At 25.4% G+C, this 23,632-nt stretch overlaps 2 protein-coding genes and 1 pseudogene across 2 annotated transcripts; 2 read left to right on the top strand and 1 right to left on the bottom strand.

Moving 5' to 3' along the window:
- Positions 1-1,360: 1,360 nt before the first annotated feature.
- On the bottom strand, positions 1,361-23,047 carry Ge-1 (Enhancer of mRNA-decapping protein 4 homolog Ge-1). Its single transcript, XM_089221486.1, has 19 exons — positions 22,540-23,047; positions 13,015-13,220; positions 12,706-12,932; positions 7,813-7,950; positions 7,515-7,736; positions 7,337-7,455; positions 7,065-7,248; positions 6,840-7,005; positions 6,544-6,768; positions 5,590-5,738; positions 5,444-5,524; positions 5,187-5,275; positions 4,747-5,078; positions 4,555-4,673; positions 4,067-4,232; positions 3,889-4,015; positions 3,661-3,814; positions 1,886-2,046; positions 1,361-1,815 (listed from the first exon to the last, which is right to left on the bottom strand). Exons 1-19 carry the CDS (start codon positions 22,563-22,565, stop codon positions 1,632-1,634), a joined length of 3,075 nt encoding a protein of 1,024 aa, XP_089077612.1. The 5' UTR covers positions 22,566-23,047; the 3' UTR covers positions 1,361-1,631.
- LOC149062067 (E3 SUMO-protein ligase ZBED1-like) lies at positions 13,844-15,184 on the top strand (annotated as a pseudogene).
- Positions 18,003-21,052, top strand: LOC149062066 (uncharacterized). The gene is made up of 3 exons (XM_089221493.1): positions 18,003-18,265; positions 18,409-18,643; positions 21,038-21,052. The coding sequence occupies exons 1-3, from the start codon at positions 18,099-18,101 to the stop codon at positions 21,050-21,052; spliced, it is 417 nt and encodes a 138-aa protein (XP_089077619.1). The 5' UTR covers positions 18,003-18,098.
- Positions 23,048-23,632: the final 585 nt, after the last annotated feature.

The raw sequence follows: 23,632 nt of genomic DNA, 5'->3' as shown, positions 1-23,632 counted from the left end.
CTTGTGCGCATGTGCATAGGAACAAGCCAATCAGGGCAATGGCGCCAAATAATAATAGTTTAAAATAAAATGTATACAATAATGTTATATATTTTAATTATTTGATTGTTATTTTAATTTGTATAAATCAACGTCTGGCGGCAATTTTACAGATTTTAATTATTAATTTTAGAATATTATGCTTTTCACTAAAGTTAAGGTTATTTAAACCTTATAAGATACAAATGCAAAAATAATAAACTACATTAATATGATAATTAATAATAAATTATAATATCTATACAGTCATTATATTATATTGTCAATAGTTTTGTCGACTATTGTATTATTTATGTAGGTTTGTAATTATATAAAAAAAAATAGTAAGTATAATTAAAATAATATCGTGTAATGAGTATTATGAGTACCTAGGTATTATTGATTTCTAAATAAAATTAATTTTGTAAATTTTCGACGTATACTTCTCCCCGAAATTGATAATATATGCATTTTGGCATAATGGTGTAATCTTATCTTGATGTAATGGCGAATTATTAATTGAATTAATTGTGATCGGTGATTATCAAAAACATCTTGATTTAATATATGATTTCTCATTGTGTCTGAATTAAATATTGACGTTTCTAAACAAACTTCGTTCAGTGATTTAATGCACAACATTTGAGTTATATTTTTTTTTGTTAGAAGCATGTCATGATGCATTCGAATTACATATTCTGTTGCAGAGATTCTAATGTTAATTTAGTTTCAAATGACTCAGGATCCTTAAACAAATTCTTAAATGAATATTTCATTTTATTTAAAAGTAGAGTCATACATCACAATATATTGATTCTGTACAATCACAAACATACATTACTTAATTAAATGATTATAAGCCAACAATATATTGTACCGTACAAATTCATAAATTAACGGAAATAGAAGAAATACTTTTTAAAACTAGAAACATTTTTATCAAAACAAGAAATAACTAAATGTAAATTTATAAAATAAATGTAAAAATAATAAACATTTATTCTTGAATCAAAAATAACATAATGATGAAAGTTTCTATTTAAAGAATAAAATTTTATCAATTCAACCACACAGAAGAAGTCTCACAACAAAGTCAACACATACAAATTATATCACTACATTCAACAATTAATTTAAATACCAAATTAAATATTTAATCTTAAAGTGTTTTTCTTTGTTTTCCATTTAGATCTAGGGAACAAATAATTTGAAACTAGAGTAATTCTAATAAAAATAACTACGAAAAACAACATTATTTCTAGTGGATAATATTAAGAACTTACATCATGGTTTATTGTTCTATTATTATATGGATATGTTAGAATAAATAAATATGAACAAATTATGAAATAAACAATATGTAATATGGTTTTTGCATTAATTCAAATCTTAGAATTATACAAATAAATATAAAAATATGAAGTAATTTTTAATACAATTTTACATGTTTGATATTTGTACAAAATCAGCAATAAAAAACTAAAGATAAAAAAAAATGATTAAATTAAGTGAATAATATGGATGATTATGGTCCAATCCATAATAATTCTTAAGTCTCTCATTAAAAATATTAAAAAATATGGTATTTATTCAGATGTTCACTTAATAGCTAATTAATGTCTTATAATTGCCTTTATAGCTAACTGTAACATTTTTAACCTGCGATTATAGGGATTTAATGGATACTGTAGAACAAATTTCTCGACACTAGAATCCATCTTGATCAAAACTAAGCTTGTATTTTCTTTGTGGTGGTCATTGGTATAGTCTAAACTTACAATTGCAGCTTCCAAATACCTTTATAATATGATATAATTAATAAACGAATAAACAATATTAGTTATATATTACAAAATAAAATAATTACTTATGCTTTAGTTCAGTATTATTCGTAAGATCATGGGATAATTGTTGAATCAGTGATAATACAATAGGAGTTTTTAAAGCGTTTGGTGGGGTGAAAAGTAGTTCTGGTTGTACTTTTTCACAAACAAACAGTACCAGTTCTAATTTTGATGCAGACAAAGCCTAAACAAAATAAAAAACACTATGAAATTCAGAGTTGTTTTTGATAAGTTAATGTACATATATATTTATGTTTGTAATTTAAAAATTTTATTAGCTATATAAATGATCTTTAATAATTAAGTAATAATAAACAAAATGTTTAAAATAAAAATATAATATAATATATAAAACTGTGTTAATCAATTGATAAAATTAAATGAATATTTTGGCAATGTTACCAATTGTTTTATTTTTATGTTATTTACAATTCATTATTAGTCGTAAAAAAACATGTTTTTTTGTAATGATTTGTTTTAAATATCAATTGATAAATCCAATTTATCCTTAAAAAAAACTTTAAAAAGTTTAAGCAACTCTAGATGTAAAATTAGATATAATTTCTCAGGTTTTGTTAACTATTTTGTATTTGGAATTTGTAACAATCTAGTCAAATTAGACGAAAAAACAAGTTCAGCTCGAAAAAATTCCTACCTTGTTGAATTTTGGTGAACACCTTTATGACATCGTTTAAAAATCGCCATTTATATCATGTACGCGTCAAAGGTTATTAGAAGTCAAAGGTTACGAAATTTGCCTTTTTTTAAATATCTTACTTTTTATGAGTCGTACAATAAAAAGTTTTAGTTATAAATTGTGGAGTAAGTAATTATCTACAAAAAAGGTCTTATGACATTTTCACGTAAAAGTTATAGTTTTTGGGTTATAAGGCCATCAAAATGTACACTTTTAATGAAATATTATAAATTTTTTGGTAAAAACAAGAAACCATTGCGTTAATATCTCGCTTTATACTGGTTGTACAAAAAAAACTTTCAAACAAAAATTGTAGAAAACAAAATTGTGTACAAGATGATTATACATATAAATCCAATCGCACTTGCGGTATATGAATTTTAATATTTACAATACAAAATTACAATATTATATATGCAGTATAGTACTTCGGTAGTTTAGTATTTAGTTGTGTTAGGTCCGGTCCGTACGAACGTCGTCACGTGTTCATTGTGAATATTGTTTTTTGTGAGTTTTGAATTTATTTATAAGTACTGCTTGTTTATATTTATATAGCCTACTAAATTGCGAGTAATTGTTTTATTTATAAAACCTCCCTATCGGTCGGCGAAACTGCAAATGATTACAAACGTTGAAAAATACTCCCAATGGAACGGAAAATGGACATTAATGAGTCTTTGTATTGAGTGTCGTAAACAAAATACACACAAGAGAAACATTACCATATCAAAAAGAGGACGTGAATAAAGCGCTACAGGTCCATCAGGTCTTTCACCCCATAAAAACGAACAAGTAAATTTGATTTTCAAACGCTATGCTTTGTTTGTGGTGATGAAGCCAAAGAAGATATTAAGAAAAAAAAAACGACAAGAATATGGAATGAAAATTAAACAGGTCAGCACACTTACATTCAAAGATAATATTGTAAGGGATAGAGTTCATTTAGAATATGATTTAGTAGCTAAATACCATGATAATTGTTTAATATCTTTTAATAAATATAAAACTGATGGAACAGTAGGTAGCTCACGTGATGAAAATATAGCTAAAATATGACTATTATTTATATATTATATGATGAATTATAAATAAAAATATTACTTTTTCAAATGCCAGTGCATAATCTCCTTGTTTTATAATATCAGATAAAATCATAAATTGGTTGGCAGTATTATCAGTGTCTTTCATACATGGTTCAACTTGCGACTTCTCTTTAAGTAGAATTGAAAATTGTTTTTGCAAATCATTTTGAGTACTAATAAATATAGAAAAAATTATTAATCAATAAATTATAATTATGTTAGATCCAATTATTTACAAAAATGGTACCTTAATATTTTTTTCTCTGTATTTTTGATTATGTTATTCATGTCACCCCTGAATTTATCAAAAGCGTATTCTAATTTGTTATTGATATTACCATCCTCATTGAGTAGAGACTTTAATTCGTTTTGATCTAAGAATAAAAAAATGTATAAAATGTTTATATGTTTTATTATCAACTTACATTCTAGCGATCTTTCTGTAAAGGATGCATCAATTTGTTTGAACATGGAACAACAAGCATGTTCAAACTTAGGTATAACCGTACTCATAAAAAGATCTTTTAGAATTGCATCAAGAGTTGGATTTAAAGAAGCAACCAAAGACCTTGTAAATAATTCTGTATCTACCTAAATGTATAAATATAAATTTATAATTATTTAGTTACAATACATTCTTAATCAAGTAAAGTAGAAAGGTAACATAAAATAAATGAATACTACTATATACTAATACTAATACTTGAATTACGAAATTAAAATTTTTTATCATTATAGAACACAGTAATTTTAACTATAATACGAGTTTTTAAGAGTTTATTAGTTTTTTTAAAGAGAGAATTACAATTTTGTAATAACTAATAGCTATATTAATAAAATATAAATATTTAAGTAGTTAATTTGGAATTTATTTTTATGTGATTAATGGTTATATTAAAAAATTCTTTTATACTTTATTAGAGTTTGTGGCTTTGACAATCTCTGTTATTTTTTTATGTGAGGTATTTAGTTGATGATCTATCATGATTTGAAGTTTCCGATGTGATTGATCACTAGCATTCTTGACCATATCTTTAATAAACAAAAATTTGAAAAAAAAAACTCCATCAGTGAGCTAATACAAAGTAATTAAATTTATATTTACTCATCAAAACTGGTTCTAGAGTTGCACATAAACTAGATGAATTTATTGACATAGCAGCATTAATTTGACTATCTATTTTTTTTTGTTTTTTTGATATACATTTTAATTGAGTGTTCATCTCATGTAAACTTGTTAAAATATCATCTATTTGACCACCAATTCCATTATCTACTATATCAGACTTATCCAAAGGTCGCCTTATTGTTGAGATATCAGAACCATTAAATACAGAATTGTTTGAATAACAATTGTTTTCTTCTTTCTCATCAATTTCATTAGAATAATTACTCACAGTTTCAAAATTATCAGTGTGTGTTTCCATATAATTGTATCTAAAAAATACAAATTTTGAAATAATACAAATAGTAATAAAAAAAAGCATTTAAATATGTATGCTTTAACATAAAAATTATTATTATAGATAAAATATCTGTATTTACTGTAATTTTTGGTCAGTATGTTGCAAAATAGTCTGAACTTCATTATTACTTGGACTACATTCTCTAACTTTGTTCAAAACAAAAGGATCCTAAAACAGTTAAGACAAAAATATATGTACCTAAATATATATAACATTATCTTTCTAAATAAATTTAAAACTAAATATTAGTTCGGTTTGAACATTTTATCCATAAAATGAATTTAAAAATCTAATTTAAATTCATACATTATAATAATTAAATTGTTTTAAAATTACTTGTGTGTAGGTATATGTATTTGATGATTGAACAATAATTGGTTTTATATTGTTGTAGCTATCCTTTTTCCCATTCTGAATCTAAAATATTCAACATGTTTTAAGATACAAATCATAATGCTGAAAAATAATCAACAAATTCATACCTGCATTGAATTAGAAGGAATAGGAACACTTTTTTGGTCAAGGCTTATTCCTTTTAATCTTAATTTTTCTTTTACTAAACTATGAATTTCCATTGGAGTAAGATCATGTAAAATAGTATTCTCTTCCTTGTGTTTTTGAAAGTCTTTATCTGTAATACACCGTGAAAATAATTTTAATTAAAAATAAATATATAACTATGGTTTAAAAGGAACTTCAAAATGTGACATAAAATACAAGTAAATAGACTCAAAAACATTTATATATTAAGGATAACTAATGTCTATAATATGAATTCATACACATACATTGCACATAAATTGCATGTGAATTCTTAAATAAATATATGTAAGATGCAAGTAATATGGAATTAAGGAACATTTACACATTACTCGATATATTTAGTGTTACCAAGATAATTTAATCCGAAAAAAGAAAAATGTGCTTTTTATTTCATTAAGTTTGTTATTACTAATAATTATACAATATTTTTGAAAAAAGTACTAATTTAGTATCAATCATAACATTATTATTGTTTATTATAATCTGAATATTTTTAAAGCAATTATAAATAATATAATTAAAGATTTTAATGTTTTAAAACAATTATATACTAAAAATGATGGCAAAAAATTAATAAACCTCAGGCATGTCCAAGATTAATAATAATATTTAAATTATTTAATTCAAGTAAAAAAAATTATTCAATTATTTAATAAGTCAAATTAAAATCCAATTATAAAAATACAAAATATGATTTACGTTCATTAAAGTTCTATTGATGCTCAACTTATTTTAAAGGTATCATTATTCAAAATATAACAACTTGCAAATTAAAAAATTTTGGGATACAAATCATACATTTTAATATTGGTACTTTAATACTAAAATCAGCATATTATTGCTTGCTAAAGTTAGTAATAAAATATTCAAGACATTTAATTTCTTATAATTACTTTCAGAACTATTTGCTGTGGGATTAACTGATTCACTAAGAAGATCTAACACTGGTGGTTTTGGGAATATACTTGTAGTTTCAATTTTATTCTGATCCTTATATTGTTCAGTAGTAGATAATTCTGGAGATGCAATAATTAATTGACCTTCTTGTAGTGACTTTGGTTGTATTGCAAATAAGTTAATAACTGTTGTATAGTTACTAGAACTGGTTGAAATACAATCTGTAAATTAAAATTATATTATTTGCGTTATTTATAATAATATAATAAAAGTTGATTCAAAAACAACATACTTGAATTGTGATTTTCTGTAATATCTAAATCATTATGATTAATTTTAGCATCAACAATTATCATATTTAATATGGGACTTTGTAGCAAAACTTCAGTAATGCCAACTATTTTTATGTTTTTTTTAGCAGATTGAATGTCATCAGCTACCTCCATGACATATAATAACTGAAAGAAAGTAATTAATAAATTTAAAACAAAAATTTAATTAATAAATATTAACATACATTATTTTCAATGTCACTTAAAAATATATATCTTCCAGTCCCATCAACTGTGAGCTTCATGGGATTTAGTTTTGTAACAGGTCGAACAAATGTTATTGTTTGAATAGATGTCCATGTTTCACAAGACCATAAAATGATTTCGTCAAGATTAGATAAAGTCACTACATACTTCCAAAGTTCAACACTACAAACATTTTAATGTATACACAATTCGTTTATTTTAAACATAAGAAATATTTAAAAAAAATTTATAAGGCTGAAGAATTACTTACTCTCCATCAATAATTTTACGGTTGTCTAAAAATGCCAAAGATTTTAAAGAACAGAATATTTCTTTAGGATGCCAAGTAAATACACGTTTTGGTGTATCAGAAATATGATCAAACGATACCTAAAAAATAATAAAATTAATGTTTTTTACTCTAACAATAATAGTTCTCTATTGCTTACTTGATAGAAATAAATAGATCCATTACTTAATGCTAATGATATATTTGAACCGTCGGGAGAAAATGATAAACTAATAATATCAGCTTCTTTCAAATTGATTTTTATTACTGCATTCTTAATATTATTTAAAATATTTTTATCCATTGATTTATTTAAATTGATATTGGAAAAAACTGGACCATCTGTAAAATTGCTGGCAATGCCGATATGCCATATTTCAACCTTATAAACAAAAATAAAAAATATTAACAATATATTATAATTTCATAAACCAAGATTGAAATTAAATTATTCTTACTTCTGAAGCACGAACCACTGCCAACATTTTCCCTTTATAAGTTGGTTCAAATTCAAGTTCTTTTAAATAATTAACCTGTTCCGGTATATATTGACACCAAGATAATAAATATTTATTCTTAAAGCAATATGATGGATCCTAAAGAAATGAAATATGTTTGATTAATTTATTATTAGTAATATACTTAAACAAATTATAAAAAACAACTATTAAATACACTGGTGGTTGGTTGTGATAAAATATAAAGTTAATAATTTTTTAATACCTAGAAAATGTATATAATTTATTATATAAAGTATAAAATAATTTATAATTAGCTACATAGTATACTAAATTGAAAAAAAAACATACAAAACAACTAAGAACAATTTTAATGAATGGAGCCTATGGAGGAATTAAAAAATTGTCTTTAGAAATGTAGTTTTCTTCTACTGATACTTTTTTTATGTATATTCAAATGAAAGCCTAGTATGTAAACTAAAAACCACTTCTTAAATACTTAAGATTTAGCTATAACTGCATCAGAAAAAAACAGTTAATTAAGTTCAATACTCACTCATGGCCTGAAAAATTTTAAATATTATATAGAACTCACCGAGCCCAACACAGGTGCCAGATTACAAACACAAGTAAGAATCTCATCTTAATAATAGACAAGAAATAAATTAAAAATACAATAGAGGAACATAAATCCTGTACATACACAAACACCTAAACATCTCTAGTCTTTAACCTTTAATGACAATTGTTACATCAAAATGAAAAACACAATACAGTATACTACTCTTATTAAGGAAACTAACCGAGGTACAAGACAACTACAGGAGCTTACTATAGACTTTTAGAACTAGATGGATCATTAGGTATGTTAAACATATGCAAGTGGGTAGAGCTTGTTATGAGAATCAGGTATTAACAATTACAATAATTCAGTTTTTGAGTAAGTTTTATGAGACTCATTTGATTTTGATTTTCGCTATAGGTACTACATATGCATACATTGTTAAAAAATTGAACCATCATAAAAATATAAATGTACACAAATAATGTTCTTACCATCAAGTTTTATAATAGATCGATTAATTTTTAATTTTTAATTAACGTAATGATCGAAGCAACTTTTGAATAATTTGGACATTTTTAATAAAAGTTATATCAGCAGAGTCCTAGACAGCTCATAAGTGATTGCATAATTTTTCTATCCCAATATGTTGTAGAGTTAGCATAACACATGAATTTAATTTGGCTCAAGAAAGTCAAATAAGTTTTTGTTTGAAACCTTGAACAGGATATTACTCAAAAAACATTAAAATAGAAACCACAGTCAATAGCTATTAAATATAAGAAGCTAAGTGAATGATTAATGCTCATAGAATCAAAAAATATTCAACTGATGTAGACATTTAATCCTGGATGAGTTAGCTAATTGATTGAACCAATTATTTTAGAGTGGATTACCTACTACAAATAATATTAAAACTACAACTGCATATTTCTTATTTCTACTGGTAACGTATCATTTGGTCGGTAAATTAAATGTAGTACAGATATAGCTCGACTTATTCAGGTGCGATAGATAGCAATAATATTAATTTTGTGTTAACGATCAGTGATCACATATTTAAACAATTGTAGATTCTGAACGAAGTGATGAATGTATTGATTTTACAATGATGTGTGTTTTTTTTTTTGTGTGTGTCTGTGTACAGCATAACTAGTCGAAATAATGCTTCGATTTCAAACTTTGGGGGTGGTTTCCGATGTAAAGTTGAAGATCCTTGGTGCATTATAAAGGTCAAAAGTTTTTCCAACAGTTTTCAAAAAAAACGAGAAAAACAAAAAAAAAAATGACAGAAAAACGGGAATTTATACGCAAAATCAGTTTTCGACCAAATCGATTTTTTTATATAGTTGTAATTCAAAAACTAATCACCGTAAATACTTAAAATTTTCAACAAATGTTTATGTTAGTGTTATCTATATACAGTTAAATTTTCAAAATTTTTTGACTTTTTTGAGTTATTTATAGACCACTGAAATTTAAAATTTTTTTTTGAAGTGTCGGTAAAAAAATGTTGGACGACCAAAAAAACTTGAAAATTTAATACACGGTTCCTTATGAGTTGTTCTTATTGTAGCTAAAAAAAATTAAAAATCGTAAGTCACAATTTTTTTTAATAAGCGTTTACAGTTCAAAATTTTACGAAATCTGTCGAAAACGCTAAAATTTGCAAGTAATTTTGAAGTTGAAAAATCATTAATTTTTTTGCGTTTATAACTAAGGATTAAAAATACAACACTAAGTTTACCATAAGTTTTCCTTAAAGTAGCTATAGAGAAAACTCGAAGCATCATTATAGGAAAAATTTTAAGTGCGTTTGAATTTTAAATTTTTTCGAAATAGCATAACGATAACGATTTATCCTGAAACGATTTTAAATATTTGTTATTATTCAAAAAGTATAAATCGTAGATACTTGAAAATTTTATCAGTTATTTAGATTGGCATTTTCTTTACATGATTTAATTTTCAAAATCTTTTGACTTTTTTTGAGATATTTATAGACGACTGAAATTTTCAATTTGTCTGAAAATTTTTTTTTGAAGTATCGATAAAACTTTTTGGCCCTATCAAAATACTTGAAAATTTAATACAAAATTTCTCATAGGTTATTCTTATAGTGATTAAAAAATTATAAGAATACATAGGCACAATTTTTTTAAATTAGCATTTGAAGTTCAAATATTGGCAAAAATTCGTCAAAACCATGAATATTTGCAAATTAGTTTTAAGTTGAAAAATCATAAAATTTTTTGCGTTTATAACTAAGGATTAAAAATACAAAACTAAGTTTTCCATAAGTTTTCCTTAAAGTAGCTATAGAGAAAACTCGAAGCATCATTATAGGAAAAATTTTAAGTGCGTTTGAATTTTAAATTTTTACGAAATAGAGTAACGATAACGACTTATCCTCAAACGATTTTAAACATTTGTTATTATTCAAAAAGTATGTCATAGATACTTGAAAATTTTACCAATTATTTAGATTGGCATTTTCTTTACATGATTCAATTATCAAAATATTTTGACTTTTTTTTAGGTATTTATAGACAACTAAAATTTTCAATTTTTTTGAAAATTTTTTTTTTTAAGTGTCGATAAAAATTTTATGGCCCTATCAAAATACTTGAAAATTTTATACAAAGCTCCTCATAAGTTATTCTTATAGTGATTAAAAAATTATAAAAATACACAGGCAGGATTTTTTTTATTATTAGCATTTGAAGTTCAAATATTGACTTAATACGTAAAAATTAGGGCAATTTTCAAATTATCTTAGATCGAAATCCATAAAAGTTTTTCTTTTTATACCTAAGATTTGAGAATTTAATACAAGGCTCATAATATAGTTTTGCAAAAGCAGTTGAAAAATAAAAGAAATATATAGCCACATTTTTTTTTTACATGCATTCAAATTTTAGTTTTGACAACATACGTAAAAATCACGAAAATTCATAAATTATTTTATTCTAGAAATTCATAAAAAAATTTCCATTTATACCTAAGATTTGAAAATTTAATACAAGGCTCCTAAAATATTTTTACAATAGCAGTTGAAAAATACAAGAAATGTATAGTCACATTTTTTTTTTACATTTAAATTTAAATTTTGACAACATACGTAAAAATCACGAAAATTCGCAAATTATTATAAGCTAGAAATTCATAAAAAAATTTCTTTTTAAATCCAAGATTTGAAAATTTAATACAAGATTCCTTACAAATTTTTCAATCTTAATCACAAAAAAAATGTCCACCGGAAATTCAAATTAAATTTTTATTAGCATTTGAATTTCAAATATTGACAAAAATTCGTCAAAACCATGAATATTTGTAAATTATTTTGTAATTCAAAATTCATAATATTGTTTGTATTTATATCTAAGGTTATAAAATTTAACACCAAGTTTTCCATAAGTTTTGCTTCAAATAGCTATAGAAAAAATTTGAATCGTCATTATAGGAAAAATGTTTTGAGCGTTTGAGTTTTAAATTTTTATGAAATCGCGTAATGATAACGATTTATCCTCAAACCAGGTATATGTATGTATATCTATGATAATATAAGATATTATGAATTATGATGACTACATGATAACTACACTAATAGATTAACCATACCTTATGCAAAATGCGTCTTAATTGAAAAATAAGATATTTGTTTCAAAATAGAATATATGACAATATTTAAATATAATATATCCTATACTGACAAATCATCTCCGTTCAGAATCGTTTTTCGTATACAATGATACCTACCATTGCGTTCAAATTTAATCCCATCCATTACAGTAACCTACTGTACAGCAGAGTGACATCCATGACTTACCCGCTTTTTTTTGTCACATTATATTATTAAGTTACCCAAGCTCTCGTTTAGCTCACCCGACGTACAAAATATCGTCCTAATAAACTATGCTAATTATACTGTGACCAAATTACGTGAAACATTCTGAGAAAGAAAGAAAAATTACTTTTTACTATCCTCGCTACAGATGGACTTATGTCAATCTCTCTTACATTTGTCCATGGGCAACACTAAATAATATAGATAATATGTTATCACAAAATATAACAGCATAATAGTAATTCACATCATTACACTATCTAACATTATAAAAAAAATAACTATTATAATAACTATTATTATCTATTTGAGTATGATAATTTTTAAATCTCTGGTACATTATTAATATTAAATAACCAATATGACACTTAAATTAATTTTATGAAATATAATAAATTATTTAATGAACCTAATTAAATATATTTATGCATATTATATTTTATGCATTCCAGTCATTTAAATACATTATAAAAGATTAACAAACCCCATTGATTTGAAAAACAGGAAAAACTCTTAGTTTTGGAGATGGACCGCTCTCTTCTTTAATGACATACACAAATGTAGTTCCAGATTGGTCGATACAACCCAACATTATTATTTCATAAAGATGAGCAAAACTTATATCTTCAATTAAATTTGAAAACCCTTTAATTAATGCTCTTTCATTACTCTCTGTTTTAACAACGCGGACCAAACCCTCATAAGCATCCGCTACAGTAAAAAATAATAAAAATAATATAAGAAAATAAATTATTTTCAAAAATGAAGTATTTTATAGTTATTGATAACTTACTACTAGAGAAGCCATAAGCTATGAATTTCTCACTTATATGTAAAGCAATCAACTGCCCACGATAATAGCATTGATCCCAATTAAAATTAACAAAATTTTTAAGCGTTAATTTTGAACTTCCTTTGTTATGAGATCCGTGGCTTGAAAAAACTTTAGTAGAGTTGCTATGAATTGTGTGAGTATATTCTTCATCCCCAGTGAATCTTCTGTAAATTACAACAAACATATTAACAATAGTAGAGGTAAAATTAGGTACAGAAAAAAATAATGATAAATATAGATTATTTCATTATTTTATACATTTTAATTAAAAAGGGAAATATGAGTCAATCAGAAGTCTCGTTTGCAACTGTAATAGGTTCTAGAAATCACTGATAAGAAAATAACTTAATTTAGTTTTTTTTTTTACATACTATGTTCAAATATTAGTTTAGAAAAAAAAATCAATACTAATAAAAGTGATATTGATTCCAGTACAAGTGTTAAGTCCATTCATAAAAAATATCAGCATTGGTTTATTTACTTACACTAGTCAGTAGAAGTCCTAACATAATTCAATTTTTATAGAATTGGCTGTCAACAAAACCCTAAAATATGATAAATTAGAAAATTTAATTTAAGTATGTAGTAAAATTGTTTGTCATTTTAAACATTCAAATTTAGGCAGTCAATATTTAAAAGATAAGCAAAAACAACTAGATTTGCCAACAAAAAGCTTGTACGCTGTAAAACTAGGTGGAATTCTATGATTATGATGCTTGATCGACTTTATGAAAATAGGTTCCCAATGTCAAATATTCATGCTGATCGTTCAAAGACTACAGTAGCGATGGCACAAAAATTTGAAGTGACAGAGTACCAAGGGCAGATATAGAAAAGTTAATAAAATTGCTTAAACCTCTACAAAATTATAATGACCACTGTTTTTTGTGAGGGAATATATTGTTCAAGTTCAATTGTTAGGCCCCTTCTAAACAAAGTTATACAAAAGCATATTTTAAAGCATAATATAAGTGATGATGAAATATCTGAACATTTTAAAACCAATGTAATAAGGAAACTTTTAGATTGTTTTAAATTACTATGATGTAATTCTAGTGTCGTGTCTGCTAGGCAAATAGAGTCTTTTCTCGGCCCAAGAGGTTCAAGGACTTAGAACATGAAACAGTTGAAGCAAAAGAGGAAATTCAGACATGGGTTAAAAATTTGATAAACAAAATGGCTGAAATTAATTGCGATGTGCAAATTGAAACACCTGATACTAAACATCACAGTGCTCTTGAATTTTTGTTTGGCGGTGAAGTAAAATGTAATACAGGGTGGGGCACTGAAACGGCCGATTTTAAAAATATATTTTCTCAGTAGTAATTAAGATAAGAATTCTCACTAAATATTATTAGTTCAAAGACAACATGCCATTTAGTAAACATGGAACAGTGGAGTGGTAAACAACGTGCTTATGCGATAAAATTGTTTTACAAAAATAATGACAGTTACGTAGCCGCACAGCGTTAATTTCGTCTTCATTTTAATCTTAAACGGCATGATTTGGTACCATCGGCTAAGGCTATTAAAATATGGATAACCAACTTTGAAGAAACGGGTACAGCAATAAAAAAGAAGCCTGTACGACAAAAAACCATTCGTACACCTGAAAACGTTGTTGCTGTCAGAGCCGCTCTCATAAAGAGTCCGAGTGTGTGGAAAATAGTAGTGGAAAATATACGAAGTAGGCTAGAAGAGTGTTTGAGAAGAGATGGCCATCATCTTGAGGACATAATTTTTAAAAAATAAATGGCATGTTATATACTTCATTATAATAAATAATAATAAATTTTTATTTGGTTTTTTTATTTTATAATTTATCTATGAAAATCGGCCGTTTCAGTGCCCCACCCTGTACATCTGATTCTGACATTCAGTATCAACATTACTTGGCAGAACCATAGTTAAAATTTGATTTTGATGCACTAGGTGAAAGACACGTGCATCAAAATATCCACTAATTATTGCTTTGGCAAAGAAATATTTAAGAATACCAGCAACATCAGTAAGTTCTGAAAGATGTTTCTCAACCCCTGGAAACATAGTGACGGCCAAGAGAAGTTGTTTGGCGCCAGAGACAATAAACAAGCTAATTTTTCTTTACCAAAACCAAAAATTATTATAGCTTCCTAGATTAAGACTCGTGAGTGATTGCTTTGCTATTTTATAGCATATATTTTTTATTTTACCATTTAGTACACACAGCTTGTTGATTAATTTGATATTATTATTATTATTTTGTATTTATTTTATAGTATATTATTAATTAGGCAATTAATTTTTACTAATTTAATTAATTAATTAAAGCTATTATTTTTTTTTTTTTTTTTTTGGAAAAAAACAAAATTTAAAATATTTAAATTTTATAATATACGAAAATGCAAGTGAATAAATAACTTCTGTATTATTTATTATACTTACTTTTCATTATCAATTACTCGTAGGTACATAACAAAAATTACACACAAAAATGTGATAATAACATATACTAGAAGGTAGTGAACACAATATAATATGATATGTTTTCTGCAAGGCTGGGCATTAACGAGTTAAAAAGTTAAAGTTAAGTTAAAAAGTTAATTTTACTTTAACTTTTTAACTTAACTAGTTACCTTTGGATTTTCATTAACTTAACTATTAACTTATTAAATTTATTTTTTAATTAATGTAAAATAAACGAATTAACTATCATTTTAAGAAATAAGTTAAGTTAATTTATTTTGTTTTTAATTTTTTACATTTCATTAATTGAATCTATTTTGATTTTTTTGTCATGTCAAAAAAATATTTGCTGTAAATTGTTTCAAGTTAGAAAAATTATATTTTTTCAATCACTCTGTATTCTAAAGGAACACCCTATATATTTTTAATTTTATAATAAAAGGTTTTACTTATAAGTCATTAAATTGAATATTATATCAAGTCACAATAATAATATAGACATAATAATATAATATAGTACCTAAATGGCTATATGCATATATATGGTATAATATTGTTGTTATCGAAGATCAACGTCGTCATTTCGAGAAAAAATAAATACCAACACTAAAGACTAAAAATAAAAACCGATTACTTATAGATTTTTCGATTATAATATGGTTTTGTGCGATGTCGACATGAGCCTGTAATTTATCAGTATTCAGTTGTGATTGTGAACTTTTGGTTTTTATAAAAAAAATAGTAACAGTAACAGTATGCACATTGAAATATTAAAATATTAAAATTAAAAATACCAACTCATCATATTATTATTTATTCAACAATTTATATCAATAAGGTAAGTGGTAACAAACTATAATAGCAACTACTAATATTGAATAATTGGAAATATATGTTTAATATTTTTAAGCTGTAGAATCTTATTCTTTAATGTCTTTCAGCATTAAGATTTTTGTCATGACGAGTGAAACCGAAATAACATTACAATGGCCATTCTTAAACAATTATTTTGAACAATTATCAAGTAAAGATACCTAACCAAAAAATAAAAGGATTTCCACTTCTCAAACATCCAACTCAAATTTCTGAACACATATTAATGTACGCTAAATTATTCATAAATTATAAAAATATTTAATGGTTAAATAATCTTTACCTAAATGTAGGTACTTAAATTGAATTATTTAATATACATTTATAAGACTAGGATAATGAAATTTGAAATTTGTGTAACTTGTTGTAAAAATAAATAATAATTTTTGCTTTTTGTTTAAGTATTGTTATAATAGAATTTAAACAGATGCAATTTAGATTTTTATTTTTATTTGCACTAAAACACATTTAAAAACCTTTTTAGAAAAAAGAAAAAGTATAGATACTTTTAGAGCTAAAATTAAAACTAAAATAAAATATGCTAACAGGACATTTATAAAAGTTTTTACAGATTATATTTTTAAATATTAGTAATAATTATGTAATAACTAATAAATAATATATTTTTCAGCTTATACATCAGAATCATTTAAATGCATTTAATATTTGTACTAAAAAGAGATTAAATGAAGATTTGCCCGTTCAAGAATCAAAAAAACAGTTGAAACTTTGTGAAGTTGGAAAAGTTCGATCAAAAAATTTAAGCCAAGCTGAACTTGACAGTGCCAATTTACAGCTCATAATTAGTACTGTATCTCCTTATTATTTAACTGAACATCCAACTTTTGTTAAATATTGCCAAATAACATCAAATAAAGTACCAGTCTCAAGAAGAACCCTTATGCGTAATGTGGAGTCCATGTATACCCAAATGGCCAAATGAAAGATGATTTTGAAAAAATTAATTATTTTTGTATAACTGCAGACTGTTGGAGTATATTCCATAGGTTTATAAGTATATTATTAATTTTAATTATGAATTGAATTATATTATTGTGCACATAGGTACTATTAAAATGTAATGATTTTAATATTATTTATTTTCTGGTTATAGATCATATATTGGTTTTAGGGTTCATTGGATTGAGCCTAATACACTAGAACGCAATTCTAAAGCACTTGCATGCAGGCGCATGATCGGACATCATTCATATGATAATATTGCTGAATGCATTGATAAAGTGCTTAATGAATTTAATATACAAAATAAAACAACTCTCGTTGTTACAGACAACGCTTCAAATGTTGTTAAAGCTTTTAGGTATGTATATTCTTATTTCTCTAGACTTCTTGCTTTTCAAACAAAGTAAACACATATACCTAGGTTATAATATTAAATATATCATAAATTCATAACAATTAAAATGAATTTTTTAAGTCCATTAGAATTATTAATTAAAATAATATTGTTGCTTTATATTACTATATTAGACATTATATTTTTGTGTATTTGTGTTGTGAATAATATTGAAAAAATTGAAATGATCTGTATTGAGCTGCAATTGCCAATTATTTCAAAACCTCGTGAAGTTGCATTTTTAATTGAATATTGCAATGTAAATGAAAAATTTTATCTAATAATTTATTAATTTGTATATTACAGTTATTAAAATCTGTTTTTTTTTTTTACATGAATTATATTGATTTCTGAATAATATTAGGTCATGAAGACTATAGCTCAGGCTTTGGATATATTGCAAGGAGATAAACATGTGTTATTAGGGTTCTTGCTTCCCACAATAAGTGTAATAAATAAATCATTAAACGAGATGAACAATTTATCTTTTTGCAGACCGCTTGTTAATGCATTAAAGAAAGATACAGATAAAAGGTAATTTTAACTATGGATATGAAATATTTATATTCATCCAAGACTCCAAAATATTTAAATATGTACTTTTATTGTATCTACCTATAATTATTTTGTAAATAACTATTATATTTTATAGTTAATCAATTTTATACGTTTCAAAGACATACTGAATCTCAATCATGTCAATTAGCAGCTTGTTTGATACCAAAGTTTAAACTGCACTGGGCAGATCCAGATAAGAGAAATAATATTAAAGAAGCACTATATGGATATGTTAGAGAACATAGAGTTGAAATATCACAAGAAAGTAATGTAACGTTAAGTACAATTTTTCAAAACATTGATACCTCTTCCAATGGCAATACTGGGGATGATTTTTTTAGTTTTAATGAAACTGTAACATCGAGCAATGATAATAACATTAAAACTATCATAAATTATTATTTTGAAAATTATAATATAAAAAATGTTTATGATTTGCCACAAATTCTGAAAGAGCCATATTTAGAGTTTAACACTGCAGTGCCATCATCTGCGCTCATAGAACGCTTGTTCAATGCTGGGGGACAGTTTTTCGATAAGAGGAGAGCATCAATAGCAGATAAAAATTTTGAAATGACTCTCCTATTAAAATTCAATGAAGTTAAATAACTCAGAGAATAACTGTTTTAATTATTATATTATAATTATATATTAGTATATATTTATTATTTATTTAATGGATTGTTTTTCAATTACAAAGATTGATATATAATAGTATAAGTTATTACTATAAAACTATAATTTAAATTTGATTCAATAAAGAAAAATAATTTTTTAATGCAATTTTTTTTAGCTTACAAATTAATGCTACATGTTTATGTATAAACTTATAGTTTAAGTATAAAAGACAAAACTGAAAAAAAAACTATACAAGACTAAATGAATTTTATGTTAAAATATTATCTATTAACTATTTCAATTTATTTATTATCTATTTGTTTAAATTATATTTTCATTTTTAATATAATTTGAAGACATTTTGTATATGATAGATATAAATATATTATTATTAAATTATGAAAAATATACTTAGTATCTGTTTAGTGAAATATTTTGTGATTATTTATTACACAATAAATATACAGTATTACTATATTACAAACACATACACACACATATATAATATCTCTTTGAAAGAACTAAATAATACTAATTTATTATTTATAGGTATTCATTATTATTTATTAGTTTATATTATTACTTACTACTTATTAGATAGGCAACTACTGTTCTTAAAAATACAATATATCTACTATATGGAAATACTGTAAAAAGTATAAACACTTTAATCTATAATTTAGGTTTGGTTTGGTAAAAAATTAAATATGCTGGTCACTGTTGTATAAAAAAAAAAATTGGTATTAACTTTAAACTTAACTGAGTTTATTTATAATCAAATTAACTTTTAACTTTTAACTTTTTGTTATTGGTGCATATTAACTTAACTTAACTGAGTTAAAAAAAATCATTAACTTGCCCAGCCTTGGTTTTCTGTCATATCGAGTTCAGAAAGTAAAGAAATCATTAAGTCAGAACTGCAAAGTCGTAAATATAATTGTATTTAAGTTGTAAATATATGAGTACTTTAGCACACATATATTTAAATACATGGGTATATATGGATATTTTTATTATACAGGCCTTAAACCTGTCTTGTATAAAAACACAGGTACCTGTATAGTTCATAACACGTGTAATCAAGACCTCTATTTTAAATTATATTATATTTTTTTTAATCTTACACAGGTTGCATTCTTAATTGTTTCTTTTTTTTACTCTGGTTACTCTTTTATAACAATTACTTTTTAATGTCTTCAAAATATTTTATGAATACAATATTATTATGATCTATTTAAGCAAAATAAAAATGAAATTAATGTTATAATCTAATAGTCATGATAATCCGAATGAGTAGCCAATAGTAATTAGTTCTGATACATGGAAATAGTATTCTAATTTATAACAATTAACAATTCATTAATACTAATGAAATGTTGAAAATTTAGTAATCTTCAATATTTATTAATAAAATATTTAAAAAAATTAAAAACTTAGATAGGTACCTATTGCCATGTGTCTAACAATTAACACATGAAGGGAAATGAGTTTAAAAAACAATAGATTGTTAGATTATACTTTTATTGTAAGGTTCAAAATAAATTTATTGAAAAATTATAAAACTTCTAAGTAGAAAATATAATGCTTGAGTTTATTATTATAATTAGTGTTTTTTGAGCTAAATGATTGATCTAATTTAAATGTTTATCAGACTCCCTTTCCCTTACATACCCTTTGGCCAGCTAGTTCAACAACTTGCATAATTTATTTTAGATGTTTTTGAATTTGTAATAACAGCTATACTATGATTATTGATTGTTTATTGCAGACAAGTTTCTCAAATATTAATTAAGTGTATCATCACTTACCAAATTTGGATACCACGTTGAAACAGAGAAAGATATTGTTTTACTATAGTATCTACATTAACTATTTAAATACAGATGGATGTTGGTACATAATATAATTGCTTAAAAAATGAAATAAAAATATTTCAGTTTAACTTATTATTTGACAACTTAAATTAAACTAATATTAACTATACATGTGTTTAGGTACCAATTGTGTACAGGTAATACAAACCAATAAATTCACACACATCATTTAGTTTATGAAATTATTTTACCAGAGCCTTAACAAAAATAAGATTTATCAATAAGAATATTTGAATTTATTTTTTGTTATTATTAGGACTCGGATTGTTAAAAGAAATATTAATATTTCTTCATTAAACTGGTAACATTTGAGTTATTCAGATATGAAATTATGTTTTGTGGATCCTAGATTAATAAGGTATAGGTAAATTTATAAGAATTTTTTAATGAAAAAGTCAATAATAGTGGTTATTTTTGCAAAAATATGAATGAAAAAAAATGAGTTAAATTAAAAAAATTTAAAACTGTATAAAAAATTGAAGAGTAATTAATAGAAAAACAAATGGACAGACGAGAACAACTAGTCACTAAGACTAAAGTACTAGATTATATAACACTTGGAGACTTAAAATATTACTACTAAATATACTACTTATTATATTATAGGCATTAATCTAGAAATGTGTGATCCTAACTAGTGTAAAATTATCTCCATATTATCCTGCACTGAGGTAATACACCATATTTGGTGCAAACATCCTGGTATATTTCGTAATCCTTTGGTTTGAGAAAGCAAATTACTAGACTATGTCCTATAACAATTTTTGAAGACTGAAAATATTAACCACAAACAATCATTAGATATTATAAACTCTATAAGTAAATAGGTAGGTAAATATGAAATATAGTATGTACTTTAGAGTGTAGGTAAAATATTAATTAACACATTCAATGCCATGGTCAACAAGTAGCCTCAAAAATGTAATATATAATAATACGAACATAATAATATTACACATTGTCGTTTAATAAAGTAATAAATATTAGTTTATGTCATTAATTTTTCACGGAATGTAGAGATAACTTTTATTACTATTAGTAAAATACTGATATATATACCTATAATGCATATTGTCTTTTGATAAATATTATAAGATTTTATTAATTAAATATATTATTTATAAACTATAATTTATGTTTAGGTTCTACATATAAAATGATAATAAAGTAAAACGTCTGTGGCCAATGTCAATCAGGCATAAGTTTGTTGTGACAAAGCAATATCAGAAGCACAAATAGACCTCAGCATTGAATGAGTTAATTCCTGCATTTATGAAGATGTATTTTATTCAGGATGTTATCAAACTTACTTATTTAGACTATCAATAATAATTTTATATTTATTTATATTAAGTACCTAGGTAAGTACTGAATTTAATAACATCTGTATCGTGGATATCACCATTGGGAGAGATAACATAGTATAAACTCGCTAAGTATATAACAAGTATTCATGTATGTATGAATTTATGACATGGTTTCGAGCCCAGTAGTAATATGAAATTGAGAGTCAATGATTAAAATCACGTTACACGCAATTTAATTTTAAACGATGTAGGTACCGCCTAATCAAATTTTGCATGCAGGCCAAAACAATCATGATACATTATTAGCCCAGAGTATAAATAAGCATACTAAATTCGTTAGCAAAATGGATTGGCGAGTGACGATCTCGGCATTACGCATTATCTAAACATGAAATTAAAGTAATCGGTTTTTGACAGTTGGCGTCGCTCGCTTTAGAACATGAATACTTACACAATCTCTTCGATTTCTTCGGTCATGTTGACGGATGGCGTGAATTGATTTCGGAGCAAACGAGTAACAGACAAGATCTCGGACAAGATGAAAAAAAAATGAGGTTTTTCAAGAACGCTGAATGTTTACGATTCGGATGCAAACGTGATCAGCAACAATCTATCAGTATTGACTGGACGAAACAAGTTGTGGTTTTCGGTTGATACCCAACAGTGGCGGCGACCAAGCGTTCACCTACCGTGTTTATCGTATCGAACAATGGACGCTGTACGTTCAACGAAATGGACACTGCGAGAAAGTTGAGAGAAACACAACGCAAACACAATCGGTTATCACTTCAGCTGAAAATAATCGAATAAAATACAAGTGCAAAACGAGACGTGTGTACCATAAAAGTCACACGGTAACGATACAATCTTTACTCAATGAACGCTAATACTCGATACGCTCCTCAGTTTCTCACTAGGATCGTGACGGCTACAGCGGCAGATTTGAAATCACGCCTTATGTGAAAATATTGACTGCCACGCCTCCACCTCCACCGGCGACGACGACGCCGCCGCCGCCGCCGCCGACCAGCGCTGTGTTCCAAACAAAGACTTCAATAATAAATAGTAAATACTAAAAATAGTCTAGTGATGGGATTTTTCATTCCAAATGACTCGTTCCTTTCTGTACTTTTTTATTATAGTATCATTACCTACAGAATACCAAATACATCATACTAATACTGAACCGAATTACTACAACCAGCACATACCTACCTAGTCTGTTTTTCAACCACCTACTCGTACTATTTTGTTGTAGTATTGGCGACTATTTGGCGTATTGCACTATTATAGTTAAATAGTTAATAGTGTATAAATAGTTGTATATATTATAATAGGTTAGGGCTTGGGACTTCGACTACTATTATGTTCTTTTGCAGTTTTAATTATTTAAATGGATTCAGTTAGTGGCGTTAGTGCCATACCTTGGGTTTCAATTCAAGTGATAAATGAAAAAATAAATCCATAATTTAATATAATAAATACTAAATCTATAAAATGTTATTTTGGTATCAACATCGGGAATCACGCATTCGTGTTGTATA

This window comes from Diuraphis noxia, unplaced genomic scaffold (genome assembly GCF_037042655.1).
Source record: "Diuraphis noxia isolate RWA-SAM2 unplaced genomic scaffold, SU_Dnox_SAM2 contig0001, whole genome shotgun sequence".
In the NCBI taxonomy this organism is placed as follows: Eukaryota; Metazoa; Arthropoda; class Insecta; order Hemiptera; family Aphididae; genus Diuraphis; species Diuraphis noxia.
Note: the sequence above shows the minus strand (reverse complement) of the source record. Positions and strands in the feature narration are given on the sequence as shown.